At 44.2% G+C, this 9,716-nt stretch overlaps 1 protein-coding gene across 1 annotated transcript; it reads left to right on the top strand.

Annotated features, from left to right (window-relative positions):
- Nucleotides 1-213: 213 nt before the first annotated feature.
- SAP18 (Sin3A associated protein 18) lies at nt 214-9,441 on the top strand. The gene is made up of 4 exons (XM_023190613.2): nt 214-969; nt 1,175-1,284; nt 7,478-7,600; nt 7,861-9,441. The coding sequence occupies exons 1-4, from the start codon at nt 841-843 to the stop codon at nt 8,015-8,017; spliced, it is 519 nt and encodes a 172-aa protein (XP_023046381.1). The 5' UTR covers nt 214-840; the 3' UTR covers nt 8,018-9,441.
- Nucleotides 9,442-9,716: the final 275 nt, after the last annotated feature.

A 9,716-nucleotide genomic window follows, 5' to 3' on the forward strand; every position in this document is an offset into this window, starting at 1 on the left:
TTCTCCTGCCTCAGCCTCCCGAGTAGCTGGGACTACAGGCGCCTGCCACCTCGCCCGGCTAGTTTTTTGTATTTTTAGTAGAGACGGGGTTTCACCTGGTTAGCCAGGATGGTCTCAATCTCCTGACCTCATGATCCGCCCGTCTCGGCCTCCCAAAGTGCTGGGATTACAGGCTTGAGCCACCGCGCCCGGCCCGATATCACTTTAAAATTCAGTCATATACTTGGCATTTTGGGTTCATCATGGAGTTCTGTATTTTGAAGGTCAGATTATTTTTGTCCTAACCCAGTCAAATCAATTGCTTCTCGTTAGTTCTTTTTCTATCATATATTGCCACCCATAGGTCCTGAAGATATTCTAGAACGTTATTTCCCACAAGTTCTGGGTTTGCTGTTCGCAATTCAGGTCTCTAAGCCGCCGTGTGTGCGGCTGAAAGGATCGCTCCATGACCACGTATGCTGACGGCGCCTCACGCAGCTTACCTCAGGGGCGGGTATGGCGGACTTGTTCTTTTAGCAGAAAGATCTATATTTTGCTAATAAAGGAACGTTTTGTGTCCAATAAGGTTTTCGTCATTACGCGTGAAAACGCCACCTTAAGCTTATTTCGCCTGTGAATATTTAAGAAAAAAAAACACCCCGGCAACCAACTGCCAGGCGACGGAGGCTAAGCTGCTCCTCCCCGCGGAGGCCAGCACCCGCCTTTTCCCGAAGTCGCAACACGCAGGCGCGCCCGGCTCTCACGCCAGGAACGGAAGTACGCCTGCGCCAGGACACGCCCCGCCCAGCCCCCGGCCGACTATAAAGTGTCGAGCTTCTCCTCGCGAGAGACTTCGTGCTCATGCTCGCTGCAGGGGTCGGAGGTCAGGGCGAGCGTCTCGCGGGCCGTAGGAGGAAGATGGCGGTGGAGTCGCGCGTTACCCAGGAGGAAATTAAGAAGGAGCCAGAGAAGCCGATCGACCGCGAGAAGGTGAAGGTCCCCTCCGCTTTGGGGTCCGGGAAGAGATTGGGGATGGGCCCGGCAGGGTGCAGAGGCGCGGCCTGTGTGCGGGAAGAGACGGTGTTTTTGGTATCCGGGCGGCTCGGAGGCCGCAACGCCTGGTGAAGAGAGGTGAAGTCCGGGCTCGCAGCTGGTGTCTTTAACTTCTGCCCTTCCGTTTCTCTCTCTCTGTCAGACATGCCCACTGTTGCTGCGGGTCTTCACCACCAATAACGGCCGCCACCACCGAATGGACGAGTTCTCCCGGGGAAATGTACCGTCCAGCGAGTTGCAGATCTACACTTGGTGAGTAGGCCGGGAGCGGGCTCGAACCCGGGCCGGGAACCTGGAACAACAGTTAATTGCCTTTGCCAGTGTAGAGTTATTCTCCTTGATTTAAATTTCATTCCTCCACTTGGGGGCTTCGGTCTCAGCTTTCGGGAAGTTAGAAGTTTTTGTTGTTAGGCGAAAGGAGGCTAAGCTGTATTGTATTGTATTGTATTGTATTGTATTGTATTGTATTGTATTGTATTGTATAACTGCCTGTATTGTAACGCTTTTGTGATTAATGTTGCAACTTTTGGGCGATTAAGAATGCACAGACCCAAGATTGCTAGCACTGTTACAGCTGCTAGGTACAAAAGTGATAGGTAGATAATTAAGTTGTAGTATCCTCCCTAAAGGGACTCATAGTCAAATAAATTGCACTAGGACAGCATGGTAAGGGAGAGTGATGCTGTCGAGTGGTGGTGGTGATTCTCAAAGAGCATTTCCAGGTAATATTAAGCCTTAGGTACCAAAGCACCAAAAGTGAAAAATAAACTACTAAAACCCGAGTTATTATCTAGGGGTTAATGGAAAAGCTTTTGGTATGTGTTTAGTGAAGATGGTTCCTGAGTGTTCATCTCTTGGGTGTATCTCCCTACAAACTACTGCCGGCTTGTCTTTAGCACTGCACATAACTCCTTGGATTGACACCATAATGGGTTTTTAATGTAAGTAAAAGATGTGTAACCGAAAAATACATGTATATGCTATATATATATATATATATATATATTTGTTTTTCTATCGGAGTCTTGCTCTGTCGCCCAGGCTGGAGTGCAGTGGCACCATCTCCGCTCACTGCAGGCTCTGCCTCCCGGGTTCACTGCCATTCTCCTGCCTCAGCCTCCCAAGTAGGTGGGATTACAGGTGCCCACCACCACGCCTGACTAATTTTTGTATTTTTAGTAGAGATGGGGTTTCACCATATTGACCAGGCTGGTCTTGAACTCCTGACCTCAGGTTATCTGCCTGCCTCGGCCTCCCAAAGTGCTGGGATTACAGGTGTGTGAGCTACCGCGCCTGGCCTAAAATAAATTTTTTATTGTGATAAAAAATTATATAACAAGCCATGCATGGTGGCTCATGCCTGCAATCCCAGCACGTTGGGAAACTGAGGCTGGTGGATCACTTTAGGTCAGGAGTTCGAGACCAGTCTGTCCAGCGTGATGAAACCTTGTGTCTACTAAAAATGCAAAAATTAGCCTTGTGTGGTGGCGCAGAATTGTAATCGCAGCTACTTGGGAAGACTGAGGCAGAAGGATCACTTGAACCTGGGAAGTGGAGGTTGCAGTGAGCTGAGGTCGCGCCACTGTACTCCACCCTGGGCAACAGAGCGAGATTCCGTCTCAAAATGTATATGTGTGTGCATATGTAACAAAATTTGCCATGGTAATCATTTCTTATTTCTTGAGTCTCACTCTGTCACCCAGGCTGGAGTGCAGTGGCACCGATCTCGGCTCACTGCAACTTCTGCCTCCCGGGTTCAAGGGATTCTCACGCCTCAGCCTCCCCAGTAGTTGGGATTACAGGCGCCCACCGCCACACCTGGCTAATTTTTGTATTTTTAGTAGAGACAGGGTTTCACCATGTTGGCCAGGCTGGTCTCGAACTCCTGACCTCAAGTGGTCCGCCCGCCTCGGCCTCCCAAAGTGGTAGGATTACAGGCGTGAGCCAGGGTGCATGGTTGTTAACTGTTTTTAAGTGTACAATGTGGTGGCATTAATAGCATTCAAATTGTTGTGCAACCACTATTTCTACAAGTTTTTATCCCTCCCTCCAACAGAAACCCTGTACGCCATCCTGCCTTTTTTTAATTTTTAAAGAGACGGACGGAGTCTTGCACTGTTTCCCAAGCTGGATTTGAGCTCTTTGGCTCAACCAGCTGGGACTACAGGCACACACCACCATGCCCAGTGTGCTGGTACCATTTTAAGGACACACCGTGCCTATTAAACAATAATTTCCCATTCCTCCCCCGCCCCATCCCCTGGTAGCCACTAATGTATTATCTGTCTATATATGAATTTGTCTATTCTGGATATTTCATTTTAGTGAACTCATTACAGTGTTTGTCATTTTGTGACTGGCTTATTTCATGGTGTTTTCAGGGTTGATGTAGCATCCATTCAGCCTTGTCAAGACTGAATAATATTTCATTGTATGTGTGCATCACATATATACTCATCTGTTGATGGACACTTGGATTGTTTCACCTTTTTTGCCATTGTGAATAATGCTGCTGTGAACATTGGCATACAAATATGTTTGTGTCCCTGCTTTCAGTTATTTTGGGTATGTACCTAGGAGTGGATTACTGGGTCATATGTTAATTTTGTTTAAGTTGTGAGGAACCATCAGACTTTTTCACAGCAGCTGCACTATTTTATATTCCCCAGAATGTGTATGATTTTAAACTGTTTAAGCCCTGTACACTAGAGCTAATCCCTTGAATATTGGGACCTTACTTATCTTATTTGGAGGTGCTTGTTAAATTTATGTAGTAGTATGATGCTTGTATTTAAGCATTACTTAAGGGTAAGTGTTCCAGGAAGGTTGATTTAGCTTATATGGAAGAAGTGTTGAATGACTTGATGAAAATCTCTTTTCAGAAATTGAAGTGTATGTTTCTTCCAGCAAATAAGAGTTCCTATTTGCCGGGTGCTGTGTGTGCTTAGATCCTGAGGGTATAAAGTCAAGAAGGTGCTGCTCCTCCCTGCAGTCCTTTTATCAGGGAAAGCGGATGAATAGAGTGATTTTTAGGGTTCAGATGGCAGGGTGAGGTTGTTCCACAGATCACCTCCTCTGAATCAAGAAAAAAAAAATTACAAAAAAAATCCTGTCCTCAATTTACCTGTCCATAAATTGCAACCAAACAAAGAAGGAACAACCTTAAGTTACATCTCAAAATGGTGGCCAAAGAAGAGATTCTGAAAGACTGGATGATTGGTAATGGGGGTAACACAGAGGCCTGCCCTCACTCCCAGAAATAGTAATGAGGGAAAATGAGTTAACATATGCTGGAAATTCTCAATAGAAGTAGACTGTGAAGGCCGGGCGCGGTGGCTCAAGCCTGTAATCCTGGCACTTTGGGAGGCCGAGACGGGCGGATCACGAGGTTGGGAGATCGAGACCAGCCTGGCTAACATGGTGAAACCCCGTCTCTACTAAAAAATACAAAAAACTAGCCGGGCGTGGTGGCGGGCACCTGTAGTCCCAGCTACTCAGGAGGCTGAGGCAGGAGAATGGTGTAAACCCGGGAGGCGGAGCTTGCAGTGAGCTGAGATCCGGCCACTGCACTCCAGCCTGGGTGACAGAGCAAGACTCCGTCTCAAAAAAAAAAAAAAAGAAGTAGACTGTGAGGTTGAAGTAGGCAGCCCCAAGACAAGCTGTGGAAAAAGGAGTGGGATTCCAGAGGAGCCCAGTGGAGGCAGGCTGTGCTCGCCAAAGTCAGTCATGGCTTAGCCAGAAAAACAGAATTGGGAGAGATATGTTAAGAGATTTATTTCTGCTGGGCGCGGTGGCTCACACCTGTAATCCCAGCACTTTGGGAGGCAGAGGTGGGCGGATCATGAGGTCAGGAGTTGGAGACCAGCCTGGCCAACATGGCAAAACGCTGTCTCTACTAAAAATACAAAAATTAGCCAAGTGTGGTGGCGGGCACCTGTAATCCCAACTACCTGGGAGGCTGAGGCAGGAGAATTGCTTGAATCCAGGTGGCAGAGGTTGCAGTGAGCCGAGATCGGCGCCACTGCCTCCAGCCTGGACAACAGAGCGAGACTCCATCCCCCCCACAAAAAAAGAGCTTTATTGCAAAGAATTGGCCTACGTGATTGTGGGGGCTGTCTAGGCACTTAATTGTCAAATCTGTAGGGCAGGTTCTCAGGAAGGAAAGGCTGCTCTTAGGGCCTTTCAACTAATAAAATCAGGCCTACCCAGATTATATAGGATAGACCCTTGAATTTAAAGTCAATTGGTTGTTGACTTTAATCACATCTATAAAGTATCTCACAGCAATACCTAGGTTAGTGTTTGGTTGAATATCTGGGGGCTGTAGCTTCGTCAAGCTGACACAAGTACTGAACCCTACCCTGTCCTCAAGCTTCTGACTAGTGATGAAAAAGCAACACTTGGCACTCCAGTTGTTGGTCTGGAAGGTTAGTCCTTAGAAGGTGGGAAGCTTGTGTAGGTTTCACACTGTCAGAACTGATAAAAGGTGTGATATAAATCCCCCAAACTCATTAAGAGCAAGACAATATTGAAAATATTTTTAGAAGGAAAAAATTCTTTCTGGTATATATCATCGTAAGTATGTACTGTGTATCAGAATATGGATTGAACATTGCAAGTCCAAAATCGGAAATGCCGCAAAATCTGAAACTTTGAGAGCTGACGTGACACCGGTGGAAAATTGTACACATAAGTTCTTGACACAAACTTCTTTTTTTTTTTTTTTTTTTGAGACAGACTTTTGCTCTGTCGCCCAGGCTGGAGTGCAGTGGTGCAATCTTGGCTCACTGCAACTTCTGCCTCCCAGGTTCAAGTGATTCTCCTGCCTCAGCCTCCTGAATAGCTAGAATTACAGGCATGCACCAAACTTCCTTTCATGCACAAAATTACTTAAAATGATATATAAAATTTTATTCCGGCTGTGTATAAGATATGTTTGAAACATAAATGAGTTTCTATTTAAACTGGGGTTACAACCCCAAGATACCTTACGTATCTGCAGAAATTCTAAAATCTGAAAAAACCCAAAGCACTTCTAGTCCCATGTATTTTGGGTAAGGGATACTCAACCTGTAATTGACACAGAATAACATCAAAATATCAGGTTAAAAAAAAAACAACTCACCTCTGAGACAGATAAACCAGTGTGACCTCAGGTTTTTTTGTTTTTGTTTTTGAGACAGTCTCACTCTGTCGCCCAGGCTGGAGTACAGTGGCACAGTCTTGGCTCACTGCAGCCTCTGCCTCCCAGGTCAAGCGATTCTCTTGCTTCAGCCTCTTGAGTAGCTGGGATTATAGGCTACAGATGTGTGCCCCCACGCCTGGCTAATTTTTGTAATTTTAGTAAATGGGGTTTCACCATGTTGGCCAGGCTGGTCTCAGACTTGAGCTCCTGGCCTCAGGTGATCCACCCGCCTTGGCCTCCCAAAGTGCTGGGATGACAGGCATGAGCCACTGCACCTGGCAAAAAAATGTATACTAGGTTATTTCTAAGACGCTTATATTTTAAAATATTTTTTCAGATTGTGCCCTATTAGCTCAGGGGACTATATGAAAGTTGCATTCAAATCAATATTTGCAGGGTAAGAACCTTTATTGTGACAAGAGCCTGTGCTTCATCCTAAGAAAATTTTGTATATTTCATTGGCTCTAGGACTCTTATCTGTTGTAAAACTTAAGATTTCATCTAAGAAAGAAGAAACACATCTGGCTGGGCACAGTGGCTCACGCTTGTAATCAATCCCAGCACTTTGGGAGGCCAAGATAGGTGGATCACTTGAAGTCAGGAGTTCGAGACCAGCATGGCCAACATGGTGAAACCCTGTCTTTACTGAAAATACAAAAATTACCTGGGTGTGGTGGCGGGCACCTGTCATCCCAGCTACTCAGGAGGCTGAGGCAGGAGAATTGCTTGAACCTAGGAGGCAGAGGTTGCAGTGAGCCAAGGTCACGCCACTGCACTGCAACCTGGGCGACAGAGCGAGACTCTCAAAAATAAAACATGTCAGTATGAAAATGCTTTCCTAGTACATTGATTCTAAGATACACTCCAATTTCAGAGATGCTAAAATGTGGAAGAGTACATGTCTTAGAACTAATGGGATACATGTATTTTGCATATTTGGATTTATTTGGACTAGTTACCCTTAGGTAAATCACTGGGCCATAAGGTGTTGTGTAGCAACAGAAGATAGCATATAGAATCTCTGAAGTCCCTTTTAGCACTAAGAGTCTAATTAATTGAAATTTCCAGCAGTAAGGCTGGTACACGGAGTTTTTGAAGGCAAATAGTATTTTTAGCTGCTTTAAAATTAAACTCTAGTATAAGACCCTGGTAGTTTCAAACGTAAGTCACAACTTTATATGTGATTAACTTATTGTCAGTATCTTTTTAATAATATTGCTGATTAAACAAATGTAAATGTCTTTTTTTAAAAAAATCCAGGATGGATGCAACCTTGAAAGAACTGACAAGCTTAGTAAAGGAAGTCTACCCAGAAGCTAGAAAGAAGGGCACTCACTTCAATTTTGCAATTGTTTTTACTGATGTTAAAAGACCCGGCTATCGGTAGGTAACTTCTCATTTTTAAGTCCTGTAATCTCTTTGTTTTTAGTATGTTTTAACTGATAGAGATCACTCCTTCAGTGAGTCTTGTTAGTCGGAGAACAGGGTTTATACTCAGACCTGGTTTGGCTTAATAAAGTCCTTAAGTTTTAGAGCCGTGTTATAAAGTGATGGAGCAGATCCGGTTCCGGATTCTTCACTTCGTAGCACATGCTGGGATTCCCTGGTTTTGATCCATTAACAGTTGATTTTCCTTCTTGCAGAGTTAAGGAGATTGGCAGCACCATGTCTGGCAGAAAGGGGACTGATGATTCCATGACCCTGCAGTCGCAGAAGTTCCAGATAGGAGATTACTTGGACATAGCAATTACCCCTCCAAATCGGGCACCACCTCCTTCAGGGCGCATGAGACCATATTAAATTCTATTTACAATTTCTTGAATTTATTTTTCCGTCAGTTATGTAAAATAAACTTACTCTTTTTCCTCCCCTGATTATTGCCATTAAGCCTTTAAATTCTAAAATTATAATGCATCATCTATTTAGGAATTAGATTCAGATGTGCTATTGTATGATTACTAATGGAAAGTCTGTATGTTTCAAGCCCTTCTGTAAAATACGAAGAAAAGTGCTCTTAGCATTCTGTGTAAAACTGTACTGTTAAATATATGTGCGTAATCAGCCTGAGTGTGAAAGTTAATGGAGGCCTGGGAACAGGGTTTATACTAAGTAGTGGAGGAGGGTATGGTTAAGCCCAAAGGGGCAGAACAAGAAAGCCACGGGATTGTATGAAATCAAACGTGTTTGTGGTGTAGACTGCTGTATGCAGTTGGAAAGGACATGTGAGACTGAGCTCAAGTGGCAGCAGAGGCAGTTTGGAATAGTATAAGCTGAGGCAAGGTGAAGAAGCTGTGTTGGAAGAGATTGCCCTGCCTTGATCAGGGTACCATGACATAAAAGGTTGAAGAACAGGCACCACAATGAGGACTTATATTTTTAACATGTGGGGAATAGGACTTTTTAAAGGCAGGAACGAGTTCAGAGGAAACAAGGGTTTCGGTAGAGGTAGAAAGGTTTACCTTGTAGATCTGCAAATGGAGGGAGGGGTGAAGGAAAAATCTTAAGACCCAGGGAGAAGAGCCAAGGACAAGGTCAGGTTGAGTGAATAGGAGGTATTCACACACCCTCTTGTGTGCTAGGTACTGGCGTGCATCCCATTAGAGGCAGTAAAGCAATGATGCAGACCAGTGCAGCAAAACATTTAAATCCTGATTGCAGCAGTGGCTCTGCAAACTTGGATAAATTATTTGAATCTTTATTTTGTAAAATGGAGATAATGGCCTATAGGATTGTCAAGATTGAATATTTTAAAAGAGCTTAGAATAGTGCCTGGCAAATGAGAAAACAAATACTGGTTATCGGCCGTAAAGTGGTGTTAAAACTGACGGTATGACAGTGTACTGTAAATTCCCTTTAGTTTGTTACAGTAGCCAAGTGAAAATGTATATCCCAAAATTAAAAAAGTGCTAGCAGCAATTTTATGTGGTACATAGAAAAACAGCCATTTAAAATCTAACGATTCTGTGGAATTGGTGTCCCTGTTAGCAGTGGCAGAGACCAACCTGGAGCCTAGATCTGGTGCCTCTTCTGTGCTGTGGTTTACCCCAAACCTTTAGGTTGTTTATTCATTCAGATTAGATAGAGTGGAGCCATAAAGTTAATTTACACCTAGCTTTTTGGAGAATAGCCATGATTAACTTCCTATTCGTGGGGGGGAAAAAACCCTATGATTTACTATGCAGATGAAGAGGGTAGGAACTAAATAAAGGACTTTGTACGCCAAAGTGGTTGAACTGGTTTGTCAAATTCCACCCTTTGCTTGGTTCCAACATGGAATTTTTCCTTTAAAGATTTCAATATTCCATTAAAGTACAGTTAGAGAATACCTAGTAGAATTTATTGAATATAATGCTAAGAATCAAAAGACTTCTTTACCTCGGGCTTTGGTAAGTGTGGCTTTAAGTAATAACTGAGCTGTTTCCCCACATATAAAATAGAAATAGTCATTATGACAGTGTCTTGTTCAGTGCTTTAGCGTCTGCCCTGGTTGCCTCATTGG

Source organism: Piliocolobus tephrosceles, chromosome X (genome assembly GCF_002776525.5).
Source record: "Piliocolobus tephrosceles isolate RC106 chromosome X, ASM277652v3, whole genome shotgun sequence".
Lineage (NCBI taxonomy): Eukaryota > Metazoa > Chordata > Mammalia > Primates > Cercopithecidae > Piliocolobus > Piliocolobus tephrosceles.

What these genes read in the sequence shown, in the direction of transcription:
- SAP18 (XM_023190613.2), top strand. Translation starts at nt 841, where the DNA reads ATGCTCGCTGCAGGGGTCGGAGGTCAGGGCGAGCGTCTCGCGGGCCGT. An exon ending in GAGTTGCAGATCTACACTTG is followed by an intron (nt 1,285 to 7,477) that starts GTGAGTAGGCCG and finishes AAAAAAATCCAG; the next exon opens with GATGGATGCAACCTTGAAAG. An exon ending in GTTAAAAGACCCGGCTATCG is followed by an intron (nt 7,601 to 7,860) that starts GTAGGTAACTTC and finishes TCCTTCTTGCAG; the next exon opens with AGTTAAGGAGATTGGCAGCA.